Here is a 14,550-nt window from a genome sequence, read left to right on the forward strand (position 1 = left end):
CGATCTGCTTCAAAATCAATACACAGAGTCTTGATAATCTGTCCTATATCTGTGCCCAATCTCAGAACTGGCGGACTCCTCTGAACCCATTCCAGTGCTAACTTGGCAAAGAGGTACCTTTTAACGTGGTGATTCTCTTTTAATTAGCAGGGGGAGAGTAACTGGCCTTATCCATCCCCAGCACAGTACCTCCAGTGACTGTTGCTGGTGTCTTTATGTTTCTTCTTAGATTGTGAGCCCTTTGGGGACAGGGATCCATCTTATTTATTTATTTATTTATTTATTTATTTATTTATTATTTCTCTGTGTAAATCGAACTGAGCCATTTTTGGAAGGGTGGTATAGAAATCGAATGAATGAATAAAACAAACAAACAAACAAACAAACAAACAAATAAAAGGTGCCTCTTTGCTCAGTCAGTTGTTTTTATTTCTTTAGCATATTTATATCCTGCCCTCAATACCTGTCATTCCAGATAACATGTATTTCCAAAACAATGCAATGCAATGACTGCTTATTTGCATCTTTAAAGGAAAACTTAAGGCAGAATTGAACATTAGGCAGGCAAATACATTTCCACAAAACAATAGCTGGTGCAAGAGCAGGGAAGTGGGGGGGGGGGCACATCCCTTCGCCCGACAACTAACCTGCCTCCAATTGCTGAATCATAAACCAGAAATGAAAATAATCCCGGAATCCTAAACATGCTTACTCTACCCAAATCAATCATTTTATGTGACTTTTGTAGGGTAACATAAGTGAAAATAAGGGGGCAGAGCATATCAAGAGGTACTAAAGCTCAGCTTCAGATTGTGCCATTGCTGAAAAGAAGAGGGATGGAGTTGCAAAACTAGAAGGAATAAACTTGCTGCATGTTCTGAGATGTGAACAGTGGCTCAAGTTGTCTACACAGAAACATCTGAAAACAGACCTGTTTAATCGTGCTTTAAATGTGTAGTTCTAAAGTTTCACATTTTAGCTTTTTAATCTAAATTTGAAATTGTCTTAATTGCGCTAATGTTTTAATTATTGCTTTCTTTTACATTGTAAACTGCCCAGAGATTTTTATATGAGGCGGTATAGAAATGTGCTAAATAATCAATCAGTCAGTCAGTCAGTCAATCAATCATGGAGAGAAAACATGAGCTGTGCTATTTACTAAGCTCACACAGTGTGTGATGATGCGATGCAAAATACAGCCCAAACCTCAATATACGGATGAGTATGCCTTGCAGATGGCAGAACAATCAAATAACTGGTTAACTGCATGGCCAGCTTGAATTCTGTATAGAAGCAGGGGCATAGCTACAAATGAATGGCTGGGGTGTGCGTGTGTGTGTGGTGGTGGTGGGGAAATGTCCATGGGGCCAAGAGGGAGAAGGGGTCTGCCAGCTGGGTAACAACTTGCTCTTTGCTCTCTCCCTTGCACCTCACTGAAGTGGTGGGGGGAACCAGGGTCCCTTCATCACTTTTTGTCCCAGGGCCTACGGTGACCTCGCTATGCCCCTGTATGGGAGGCTATGCTAGGAAGCGGAAATGTTAAGGCACATTAGCAGATGACTGAAGAAGGAGATTTGCATTGTAGTTCCTGGGAGGGCATTGAGTTTGCTCAAAATTTCTGCCTTATACGGTATTGTAGGAAGAGTGGCCAGTGATATACTCACTGCTCATGGTGCTCTCTAATATGCGTCTGTTTCTTTTGCATCTCAGAAAATGGATTGAAAATTCAAAACTGAGGGATATCAAGTTTAAAATGGTGGAATTCAATCCCATGGTGCTAAAAGGGAAAATCAGACCAGATGCGGCACGGCCCGAGTTACTTCAGCCTGTGAGTATGCAGACGCTATGGAACAGTCCATTATAAAGTTTGTTTTGTAAGATCAATACAGGGCAGGGATGTCCCTTTCACATCTCACAACCGTTTCTTGGGAAGAAACTACAACCCACACTAATTTCTTAGCAAAGGGTGATATTGCTTCTGTACTGGTCTCTCCTGGCTTAGCTTTCAAGCATCTTTTCCAGACCCTACTCCTCTACAGGGGTGTAATTATAATAGGGCAAGGGGAGACAGTTGTCTGGGGGCCCACTGCCTGGGGGGGGCAGAGGCAAGTCACATGATTGACTCCCCCAGCTGCGCACCCGCCCGGGCTTCCTTCAATTGTATTCATCCTCCCAAATTGATGTGGGTGTTCAGACCTGGAGCTACCAGAACAGCATGTCTTTCTCTAGTACCATTAAATGACTTGCATTGTCCACAATTTACAGAACCTTTTAAAATCTTGTCTCTGGGCCCACTCCAACCTTGCTACGCCCCTGCTCCTCTATTCAGCATGTTGGTTTTCACACAGAGAAGTATGGCTGCCACGTTGCAACTTTGAGATCCATAGTATAACTTTCCATTCCGTAGTACAAAAGGCATTGACAGGCACACCCCTAGTGCAGGACTGGACAACTTTGCCCCTCCATTTGTGGCTCCCATCATTCTTGGCTATTGGCCACTGTGGCTGGGGATAATGGGAGTTGTAGTCCAACAAAGCTGGAGGGCCAGAGTTGTGCAGCTCTGCCCTGGTGGGAGGAAATGCTTTGCCATCTTTAGGTGGGTCTAGTAGTTTGCAACACGTGACTATCCACTGTGGTTTCCAGGAGTCGATAGCACCCTCCCCAGCCTTCTGTACTAAGCTGGACTTCTGTGCTGCAAAGCAGATAAACAGGCAGGGGAGGGTGTGGACAGCTGGATGTGGGGGGGGGGGAGCATGAGCTGGAACAGCTGGGGCTGCCTTAGTATCTGTTAATATATTGCTTACTGCTAATAGAGTGTGTGGATAGGTGGAGAAACTTCACGAGCTTGAATTAAGGAGGGGGCATTTGGGGGTGTGGGAGGGACCACACAATATACCCAAAGATGTTAGTTTTGGGGGAGGATGCCCAGACATCTCCCACAGAACCAAATGCCACCCACAAGGAAGCAGAGACACATGCATTTTGCAGCCATTGAATACTTGAAGGCAGATTTCCCAAGGGAGGGTCTCCTCCTTCTGTCATTCAGCAGAGCACAGCCAATAAGAGAGCCAGCGTGGTGTAGTGGCTAGAGTGCTGGACTAGGACCGGGGAGACCCAAGTTCAAATCCCCATTCAGCTGTGATACTTGCTGGGTGACTCTGGTCCAGTCACTTCTCTCTCAGCCTAACCTACTTCACAAGGTTGTTGTGAGGAGAAACTTAAGTATGTAGTACAGCACTGTAGGCTCCTTGGAGGAAGAGTGGGATATAAAATGTATTTTAAAAAATAAATAAAAATAAAATAAAATTTGAAGTTTGGAGGGAGGCGAGTGAGAGAAAGAATTGGGAGAAGGGGGTGAGACAAATTAGCCAAATTCACAGAGGAGAGGTCTATCAATGGCTACTAGTCTGGTGGCTATAGGCCACCTCCAGCCTCCCAGGCAAGATGGCTCTAAATACCAGTAGCAAGAGAGAGGGCATGCCCTTGCCTCTTGTCTGTGGGCTTCTCAGAGGCATCTGGTGGGCCACTGTGGGAAACAGGATGCTGGACTGGATGGGCCTTGGGCCTGATCCAGCAGGGCTGTGCTGCAAAGCAGGTAAACAGGCAGGGGAGGGTATGGACAGCTGGATGGGGGGCAAGCGCCTTTATTTTTATAAATAAATCCCCCTCCCCCACTAAAAAAGGGCGTTTATGTACAATTGTGTGCTATTTGAATGTTTTCCAGGGTGGGTATTTTGTTGCTTGAATGATACATATATTAAACAGGTTTGTTCCCACAATGAATCACTGAATGTTTCTAGTCTTCTATTTATAAGCTTTGTTAACCTCCACCTTTTAAAAAAATTCAACAGCTGAACTTTGTTCGATTTTACCTCCCTCTACTTATCCACGAACACGAGAAAGTGATATATCTCGATGATGATGTGATTGTGCAAGGTAAGTTATCGTTCCAAAAAATAATGCCTAGAAGCTGAAAATCTAAAATCTATAGTCTGCAGTTTTATTTGTCATTACCAAGCATGAGATGTAGCTGAAATTATTACGTCAGAAATCCTGCTTGTGTGCCTTCAGAGTTATCTAATTTTGAGAAGATAAAGTATTTTATTTGACTATTTTTAGTTGTATATGAGTACATCATCGAGGCTTGTGCTTGTTATTATTGTTATATAGCATCCAGAGTAAAGATTGTGTGAGTGGACTGCTTCTGTTTGCACATCAGGGGGAAGGGGCGATTTTTCGCACTTCTCCCTTCCCTCTGCAGCTGCCTGTACCCCCTGAAAATATATTCCCAAGAAATGGGGGAGCCTCGGGAGCAGATTTTTAAGGGCTGCAAGAAGCTCAGAGGGAAGGAGGGAATTACCAGAAATCACCCCTTCCCCTGACCCGTTGCAAGAGAAGAAGCCTTATGCTTGCATGATTTTTACTCTGGCTGCTACATAAAGAATAAATGAATAATAATAGGTTTTGCATTTCAAACATATATCGACAGGTGTGTGCTTTCAGGCCTCTGTTAAATAGAGCTGTTGCCTGATTAAAGAACTCCTAACTTAAATGTGTGGGTTTGGTCACATCTGCATATTTTATATATGAACAGGGGCAGAGCCACCATTGTGCGAACGGGTTCGAAGAACCCAGGCCGCCACACTCAGGGGCTCTGGCTACGACCCCCGTGTCTGACCTCAGATGCAGGGGGCATGGCTAGGGGAGACACTGCCGGCAAGCTGAACTGGGGCTGGCAGCAGCTCTCCTATGCTCCTGTATATGAATAAAACAATAGTGCTGAAGATGAAAACGTATTGAGACAGTCTACACAATCAAAAATGGGGTAGAACAGGTGTCCTACCCAGATTTTCACTCTTTGGATTTTTGTAGGAGGGGAGAGTGATTGTATGTGAGGCAGAAGCTGGGCAGGACAGCACCATCCCACCCAGCTTTCATACCCAGCATTTTACCAAGGGAGGAGGAAAAGCTGTCCTACTCAACTCCCGCCTCACACACACAATCACCCCCCACACACACACCTAGTTAGTTGTTTGCTCATGTGAAAATTGGGAGTGCACACTTCTCCCAACATTTGTCCTACCCAGTTTTTGATTGTGTGAATGGCCTTACTGTTGCTTTTCGATGATATATGGGCATAAATTTCCAAAACAGTGCCTGCTGTCCATGTTATCACCTGTACTAAAAGAAACCCAATGAAAAATATAGAAAAATATTTGCTGCCTTATTAATCTCAGGCACCTTTTAATCAATTAATTGAACTCATTATTCAGCTAAACATGGCAGACCTGCTGTTGCCCTAGTTTTGAACTATGTGTAGCCATTCTTTTAAAATGGTCAAATACTGACTTTAAAATGAAATGCATGTGTGACCATTGCATGTTATTTTTTCCCCTAGTTTCTGTATTACATTGTAGCCGATGGTGGTTTAAGATGTCAATCCTTAGAGCTGCATATCTGAAAATATGCTCAAAGGGCACCTGTCCTAAGTAAAGGCTGATTTTTAAAAAAATAGCTAGTTATTATTAGGTAAGACTGTTTCTTCAAGGTCATTTTTTTAAAAAGTTGGTTCCCGTAAGTGAAAGCAACTCTAAAGATGCCAAAAAACACTGCTGTTAAGTGCCAGAATGTTTGAAAATAGGTGGCAACCGCTACTGTCAAATCCCAAAATGACTCGTAAAGAAAACTAACCTGGTGATAAGCACAGACCACTGAGACCTTTCAAAAACCTGGCTTTAATTTCTTTAGGCGACATCCAGGAACTGTATGACACAAAGTTAGCCCGTGGCCATGCCGCAGCTTTTTCAGATGATTGTGACCTGCCTTCAACTCATGAAATGGTTAGAAGTGTAGGAATGCAGGTGAGAAAACGTTTTTTCCTCCTTCACAGCAGCAGCAACAGGGCAGGTACTGGAACGTTAGTGGTGATTTGTTTTTGATGTTGCCCTTCTATGGGGAAGCAGGTTAAGGCACTTATAGATCTCAGAGGGATTGCTCAGTAAGAAGCCCCTGGGGCTTTGTGGTTAAACACAAATACACTGAATACACATCCACAGTTATGGGCAGCAGAGACTTCTAAGCCTAACTGGAATGCATGGATGCTTTCAGTACAATGGCTAATCAGATTGGGCCATTTAACTGAGCAGAGTTGTGCCTCCATTACTTGTAATGATCTGTTGATTCTACAAGTCAAAACCAGGAAAAGCAACCTAGGCTCTCCAGATATTGTTGAATTACAACTCCCATCATACTCCGCCATTGTGGTGGTTAGAGCCAGCGTGGTATAGTGGTTAGAGTGCTAGACTAGGACCGGGGAGACCGGTCCTAGTCCATAAACAGGCAGGGGAGGGTGTGGACAGCTGGATGTGGGGTGGGGGAGCATGAGCTGGAACAGCTGGGGCTGCCTTAGTATCTGTTAATATATTGCTTACTGCTAATAGAGTGTGTGGATAGGTAGAGAAACTTCACGAGCTTGAATTAAGGAGGGGGCATCTGGGGGTGTGGGAGGGACCACACAATATACCCAAAGATGTTAGTTTTGGGGGAGGAAGATACCGAGACATCTCCCACAGAACCAAATGCCACCCACAAAGAAGCAGAGACACATGCATTTTGCAGCCATTGAATACTTGAAGGCAGATTTCCCAAGGGAGGGTCTCCTCCTTCTGTCATTCAGCAGAGCACAGCCAATAAGAGAGCCAGCGTGGTGTAGTGGTTTGAGTGCTGGACTAGGACCAGGGAGACCCGAGTTCAAATCCCCATTCAGCCATGATACTTGCTGGTTGACTCTGGGCCAGTCACTTCTCTCTCAGCCTAACCTACTTCACAGGGTTGTTGTGAGGAGAAACTCAAGTATGTAGTACACCGCTCTGGGCTCCTTGGAGGAAGAGCGGGATATAGAATGTAAATAAATAAAATAAAATAATAATAATAATAGTGGGTGGGGATAATGGGAGTTCTAGTTCAATAGCAGTTGGAGAGCTAAGGTTGTCTACCCACAAGCCAAGCTTCTTGCTTCCTTAACTCCCTTCCTTGTCGCTTGTGAACCAGATTGTCTTTCTATAGCATGGCTGAACAACTATGGCCCTCCAGCTGCTGTTGGACTACAAGTCCCATCATCCCCAGCCACAGCACTGAATAATCTGGAATGATGGGCATTGTAGTCCAACAACAGCTGGAGGACTGTAGTTCTGTAGCCCTGATATATGAGCATATGCTCTGCTCCCCTTTTCACACCGTGCATAATCAATCTATGGAATTCTCTGCCACAGTATGTGGTGATGGCCACTAGCTTGGATGGCTTTAAAAGGAGCTTCGGCAAATCCACGGAGGACAGAACTCTCAGTGGCTACTAGTTGGTGGCTATGAGCTACCTCCCAACCTCAGAGGAAGAATGTCTTTAAATATCAGTTGCAGGGGAGCAACAGCAAGAGAGAGGGCATGCCCTCATCTAAATCTTGCCTGTGGGCTTCTCAGAGGCATCTGGTGGGCCACTGTGGGAAACAGGATGCTGGACGAGATAGGCCTTGGACCTGCTCCAGCAAGGCTGTTGTTCTGTCCCTTGTTTTAATGCCAGGCCAGGACATAAGATGAGCAAATACCATCAACCAAACTGCTCTCTAGGGCAAAGACTGAACAATCAGCTTAGTTTATTGTAATTGCATATGATTTGCCTTTCAGAATACCTATATGGGATTCCTGGACTACCGGAAGCAAACAATTCGAGATCTGGGCATTAGTCCCAGCACCTGCTCCTTTAATCCTGGGGTCATCGTTGCCAACATGTCAGAATGGAAGCACCAACGAATCACAAAGCAATTAGAAAAATGGATGCAGAAAAATGTAGAGTATGTACAAACAATGCTTTCTTCTGCAATTCCTTGAACCGAATATACAGTTGCCCATAACTGATCAATGTGTAGACTCCTTAGACTAGTGGTTCCCAACCTGGGGACCTCCAGCTGTTGCTGAACTACAACTCCCATCCTCCCCAGCCACAATACATTGTAGCTGGGGCTGCTGGGAGTTGTAGTTCAGCAACAGCTGGAGGCCCCCAGGTTGGGAACCACTGCCAAATGCTAATTATTTTTTAATATGCTTTCCTTTAGTGTGTCTATTGTCTTGCAATAGAGGACTTTTAAAAACAGCCAATTAATAGATAGTAAGAACACTTTGTTTGGACTCTTTTTTTTGGTATAATAGTGCAGAACTGCTCCAGCAGTACACAGCATTTGAAGAAAGCCAGGATGATCAGCATCATAGCTCTCTTTCATATGCATGTTGGTGGTGAGGGAAGGATGTTTTGTATCTGCTTTCAGGTTTTGCAAATCAAAACTTGGCTGGTTACTGATGGCACTAAGATTATTTTTTCTTAAACCAGGAAAATCCCCAAGTGTTCACCACAAAAGCATGACTCACAAGATGCCTAAAGTAGTAAACGCATATAAAAGACTAAAAGCAGCTTTACAAAAGGTTATTTCCTCACTTCATGAAAGAATGTGCAAGCCTCTGCTTTGGTAGCATCCTTTTATAAGGAAGAAAAAGCATCCAAACTGGAAGCACATCAATAGTTGGCATAACCTGGCAGTAACAATTGCAGTGGTGCCAGTAAGCAGTGTTTCATGCTCAATATTAAGTGCAAAAGAATCTTACTATTCCAAACTTCAGCTATGCTAATGGTCTAGCTGTACAACTATTCAGGATGCTGCTCTTCTCCTCTCTGCTGCTGCGCTTCACTATTTATTGCTTTCCCAAGTGACTGCTAAGAACTACTTTTTTAAAAAAGGTAACTCATAACTTTACACCATCTTTTCAGAGAAAATCTCTACAGCAGCACCCTTGCTGGAGGTGTGGCCACTTCACCAATGCTCATTGTATTCCATGGAAAACATTCAAGTATTAATCCTTTATGGCACATTCGACATCTAGGTAAATTTTAGATTCTGAATTTGTAAAGAGCAAGCAGCCTTAATGATGATCTTGTCTGTATTTTCTCCCGCCTCCTCCTCCACCTGTCCTCTGAACTAGATACAACATTCACATTAAACAGTGTGTCATTTTAAGAAGTATGAAGGCAGAAATAATGTTTTGCCTGATGTCCTATGGCAGCATCCAGACTAGGAACTGCACATGGTATTTTGTTACCAACTTTCACCAATCCTCTTTCCCTCAGCAACTTCCTGTGCTTACGGAAAATGTTTCGAAAGGTCTCTTAAGCATGCAGAGGTAAAGTGTGTGTGGGAAATCAGCAAAAATGCTCCCTATTGTACCCATGGAAGTGTTTCGCTCATGCAGGTCTTATGCTGGATTCTGTCCCTTGTCTTTAGTACTCTTGTACAGATATTAGAGAATTCACATCTGTATTGAGTGGAAGAGTTCTCAAGATCGATGTCCTCCTGTCTTCTTATTGTTATTATTATTATAAACACACAGGAACAGTTTTCCAATAGACACTCTATAAAACCTACTCTTTTTAATTTGCATAGGTTGGAGTCCAGATGCTAGGTACTCTGAGCATTTTCTTCAGGAAGCCAAGTTACTTCACTGGAATGGAAGATACAAGCCTTGGGACTATCCTAGTGTTCACAATGACTTATGGCAAAAGTGGTTTGTTCCTGACCCTTCAGGGACTTTTAAATTGATTCGTCCTAATCGTTGATGCTGTCATTTGCATTTTAAGTCAAAAGATGAGTCATTTCCCACATGTACAAGGTACATAATTCTACATGATATTCTGTTATGTGGTTTACCTCCTTTGTTGTACATAAAGCTGCTGTACAGGACTGTAACTGATTTGTATGAGGCCAAAGTGAAGAGATGTCTCAAAGTGAAACTTAATGAAGTGTGTCATGGGGCCGTGAGGAGGCATGCACAGTTCTGAGAAGCTTTAACGAAGGCAACCATGTTTAGGAAAAATTCTTTTACTAAGAGAGCCCCCTTGTTTTATAGCAAGTCATAAGTCACATCAGCCATACTTTTCTCTTGCTGAAAACCCATTTGTAATACCTTTTGAATTAAAAGATTTGCTGTAAGTCTTTCAAAAATCAATATACAACTAGAACTAAAATTACACATCAGTTTTTATTTATCTCAATGTTCCACTGCTTGTTTCCAGCAGCTCAAAGCAATTCAGCATTAAGATTTTTTAAATGCCACAATGAAGCACCAGAAGATATTGCAACACATTTCCTAATTTCTTGCAAAAAAATTGGCAGATCCAAAGTGTTAAGTTTTTTAAGCACCATGTTTAAGATACACGCATTCACATTTCATTAACCTCTTGCTGTGCACTTTATTCTTAAGAAGTTGCATGGATGCCCCCTTTCACAACAAGGTAATGTTCTCTTTTAAAATAGTTACTACTGAGCTGTCCGTCAGCCATGGTAACATAAGTTTTGTTAAATAAGAGTTGTTCCAGATCCCTGATGCAAGGCACTTCAAGCACTTGCAAGAAAGTGTCCATGTAAACAGCGATACATATAAAATAAGTGATAGTTTTTTATAGATTGACCATATATTGTCCACAGAGACTAACAAACATGATCAGAACCAGAATATACATCTCAATCTTAATTTAAAACATTGAGTTTCAGGATTAAACCACATTATTTTGGAAGGAGATAAACATGCTTGCCTCTTAATAAGCAGCAAATCAGAACACACTCTGGAATGCTGCGAGTAGGCTATGGGTTTGTTTTAAATTGATCCACTCAACTCATTGTTGCTAATGCTAATACTTTTTTTTTAAAATAAATCCAGCTCTGTGATGCAGTTAAATAGTTTAGATCACTATGTCCACTTTGGAGACAGTTCTTGTGCATAATTCAAGTATCTGAAGCACTTAATCATAAGATTATCAAAACTACTGTTTGATCCTCTTATTGCTTTTACTTCAAGTCATCTTTTCCCCTTTGTGACCAAAACAAAAACCCACACTTAATCCACACACAAAAACCCACAAGGAAGCAAAATGTTAGGCATGGGCAGGACATATACTCCCAGCATTAAGACAACAATGAGCACGATCCACTCACACTGCGGGCTCAGTATCTGCATGCAGATAGTTCCAATATGGTTCAGAGCCCATTCCCCTACATCTGCAGAGCAGGACAACAAAATATTAGGGGGACCTAGAAATCTGTGTGCACCTCTCTTTCCATGTCCAAATTAGGCATGGGGCGTGAGCGAGATGAGAGTACGGGAGATACAGACTTCTCATCTCCAGCATTTGACTGCACTGCTTGTTGTGTACCCATAAAGAAGCAGGGGAGGGGAAAGGGTTTTTTGAAGCCTCTCTATGTAAGCGATCGTACCAAAGTATTCTAGAAATACTTTGTAAGTGGGTAACTATGTCCATTCCCCAGCATATGTTTGCAGCTGCCTAAAGACTTGAATGTTCTGCCATCATCATCAAAATGTTGGCCAGCGAGAAGTGGGATAGGAACATAGGAAACTGCCATATACTGAGTCAGACCATTGGTCTATCGAGCTCAGAATTGTCTTCACAGACTGGCAGCGGCTTCTCCAAGATTGCAGGCAGGAATCTCTCTCAGCCCTATCTTGGAGAAGCCAGGGAGGGAACTTGAAACCTTCTGCTCTTCCCAGAGTTGCTTCATCCCCTGAGGGGAATATCTTGCAGTGCTCACATTTTCTAGATGCTTCATTTCCTAGGAAGGAAACATGGAGCCAAGCTAAAACAGTTGGGATCAATCCTCCCCCACCTACTTAGTGGCTGTGTGTCTAGGTAGCCTATATAGATAGATTCCTCCTTCCTTCTCTTTATTCTGAAGAAACGCTCTCTTGAAACACTTACTTTGTCCACTCCAAGAGCTTCACTACAAGCTGATTTCCTGAAGAGCGGAACATTCAGAGGAGGAGAATGAATACAAAAGGGAATGAACACAGGAGAATTGTTGCAGGGTCCTCCTCCTCTTCCTGAGACAGAGCAGAGATGAAACTATAGCATCAGACACTCAAACATGCACTTTCTCTCCATACCTGTCTCCGTGACACAATCTTGTCCTCTGATGGTTCATACATGCGTGTTTGTCATGTGTAGTATCAAGTGTCTTACATGTGTGAATATGTCACCGCGGATAACTGTCTGCACAAAGAATGCTTTTTAGGGCCAAGACAAAAAAAGGTGAGTGGGGAGTGTTTCTCTCCTGCTGTTGTTCTCCTGTTCCTTCCTGCTATAAATCAGGATTCCCTCACATGATATAGGCCTGAACGTCTGAAACTGCATTACAGCTTTGCTGGACATTAATACCTTGATATGGCATTGTCCAGCAACCATGTTGGCGTTTCCTTTTTCTTAGGTGTACACATATTTAAGCCATATTTCTTAGGTGTACACATTACACATATGAAATATCCCAACACATGAAGGGATACTGTATATTAAAAATATAAAGTTCACAACTACAGTACAAAATTCAGATTTAAAACAAGGAATAGGTCTTCACAAGTGAGAAGTCAGTTTGTTAAAACTGCAGCTATGGGGCAATTTAAATACAAAAGCCTCATACAAAAAGGGGAAGCATTTTTCTCTTTTAAAAACTTTAAAGACATTTCCTTAAAATGTCCTAATTCATAGGTCTAAATCTACAACACAAATGGTATGGGTTAAGAAAAACTAAGAGATAAAATGCTATTAAAATGCTTCAGTTGGGGAACTGAGGTACCATCCTTGACAACTGCATGTAAAAAGAACAAAACCCCTCAGCGCTTCGGCACGACTGAACAGGCGGACTTTATGCATTACTTCCTCCTTCCTCTCGCGGCCTACAGTTGTTGAACTCTGGAATCTGGTCTGTGAAGGATTGTGTCATCCACTGTCCATTGGGGACATCTCCAAAGGAAGTTCCACTGCTATATTCCGCACTGGATGCTGCATAAAAACCAAAGCCAACCTTGTTAATTGTTTAGCTGGCATTATGTCCAGTTTCCTAGACTGCCAAGTTCAGTGTTTTTGCCAGCTTAGGGGGAAAAAAAAGTATATTTCAAGCTTCTCTGTTTAATAGGGCAGTAGCTAAGAGGTGTAGCCCTCCTAAGGCAAGCTGCACAACTCTCTCTGAAATTTTCAAAAGAAAACACACACACACCCCTGAACCTTTTACATATGGACATAAAGATATAAAGGCAGTATTCCACCCAATGTTTCTACAAGAAGCAAAGTCTGCTTCCAGCATTGACCAAAAAGGCATTGAGGACTGACAGGTACCTAGCACTTTACACAGTTTGAACAAAATATAGCATTTCACTAAATTATTAAAGACACTGAATAGTTTTGAACATGTCATCACGTTTATGAATTAGAGTGGATCCAGACAGATTTATGTGGTTGTGAATGAATCATTGGCACTCACCTGAATGGTCATTCTCCTCAGAAGTATGGATCGCATCTGAGAGTATTATGGGTTGCCACGACCTCCTGCTCTGAGACAGGGCCAATCAGAGAGCTTTTCCTCCTTCCAGGAGGGAGGGGCAATCACCTCAGCTTTCAGTCTTTCGCCCTGTCTTGCTCCAGCAGGTGCCTCTTCACTTCACTCCGTTACTGCATTCGATTCTATAGTCAATTTTAGTTCTTTTCAACTTGTTTTTGGAGCACTTGTCTCTTTTCCCTTACTGAGCTAGTCTAGTCAGGGGGGAATCGGGGAGACAGCTTGAATTGCGCGCCCGCCTGCGCTGTCTTTTACGCGGAACGAGGGGTGTAAGCTCCTTAATCCAGAGCACTGATGCACAGGCAAAAATAGAATTAGCCATGGAGGCCTGTATAGATAGCGCAGAGGCCTCATGTGACCTGTCACATTTCTTATCTAAATTTTGCAAAACTTATTCCCCATCCTTAGTGAGGACAGCACCTGTTACGAAGGTGGGCACTTCTGCATCCACTGGTGGGACCTGAAGCCTGTCCATGATAGTCTTGGTGGTGGTATAAAGGCGCCTAACCCCTGGAGGGGTTCCTCTACTCTCTGTGGGCCAGTCCCATTCGGCCTGGATAATGTCCGCAAAGAGTTGTGAACATGGTTGTGAATGTGGCCCAGGCCTACATGCTTCCTGCTGAACCCCCTGCTTCCCTGGCTCCATCACTGAGTTGCGATGCCGATACCAGTTTGCTGAAACCTCAGCTTTGCAGCTTGTCCAAACCCCAGAGCTGTGGTTTATGAACCATGATTAAATCACAGTTAGCACACAGATTTGGTTTTCAGCAAGACACAGTCATATGGATTAATCAACCAGTATTCCCACAGCAAAATGAGGTAAGCAGAGGCAGAAGGGACACAGGCTCGCATTGCATTCATGAATGAATAAACTGTGGTTTAAAACGGTCATCTTCACCCATTTATTGCATTAGCATTGCTCACCAACTTATAATGGCTTGGTTTTGACACAGAAGTCACATCAGTTGCCCTGGGGGATGACCATGCTGGGAAAGGAACAGGATGAGTGCAAACCCATTAACTGTCCTGGACCTCACAAAGGTTTGATACTATTGTGCCTTTCTAGAGAAGCTCTGCAAATTGGGAGTATAGTATTTGTGGTTCTGCT

The 14,550-nt window shown here is 43.1% G+C and overlaps 2 protein-coding genes across 6 annotated transcripts in view; one reads left to right on the forward strand and one right to left on the reverse strand.

Annotated features, from left to right (window-relative positions):
* GLT8D2 (glycosyltransferase 8 domain containing 2) overlaps positions 1–10,770 on the forward strand; it is a 23,861-nt gene extending 13,091 nt beyond the window's left edge. For all 4 annotated transcript variants that reach the window (XM_053256717.1, XM_053256716.1, XM_053256718.1 and 1 more), the window contains 6 exons: positions 1,711–1,828; positions 3,852–3,936; positions 5,749–5,861; positions 7,681–7,847; positions 8,816–8,928; positions 9,486–10,770. In XM_053256717.1, the coding sequence (XP_053112692.1) occupies positions 1,711–1,828; positions 3,852–3,936; positions 5,749–5,861; positions 7,681–7,847; positions 8,816–8,928; positions 9,486–9,658 (769 nt within the window). In that variant the 3' untranslated portion in view covers positions 9,659–10,770. The remainder of the gene's footprint in view (positions 1–1,710; positions 1,829–3,851; positions 3,937–5,748; positions 5,862–7,680; positions 7,848–8,815; positions 8,929–9,485) is intronic.
* Positions 10,062–14,550, reverse strand: part of TDG (thymine DNA glycosylase) — a 23,359-nt gene continuing 18,870 nt past the window's right edge. For both annotated transcript variants that reach the window (XM_053256714.1, XM_053256713.1), the window contains exon 10: positions 10,062–12,889. In XM_053256714.1, the coding sequence (XP_053112689.1) occupies positions 12,753–12,889 (137 nt within the window). In that variant the 3' untranslated portion in view covers positions 10,062–12,752. The remainder of the gene's footprint in view (positions 12,890–14,550) is intronic.

The sequence above is a fragment of the Hemicordylus capensis genome, chromosome 5 (genome assembly GCF_027244095.1).
Source record: "Hemicordylus capensis ecotype Gifberg chromosome 5, rHemCap1.1.pri, whole genome shotgun sequence".
Taxonomy (NCBI): Eukaryota; Metazoa; Chordata; class Lepidosauria; order Squamata; family Cordylidae; genus Hemicordylus; species Hemicordylus capensis.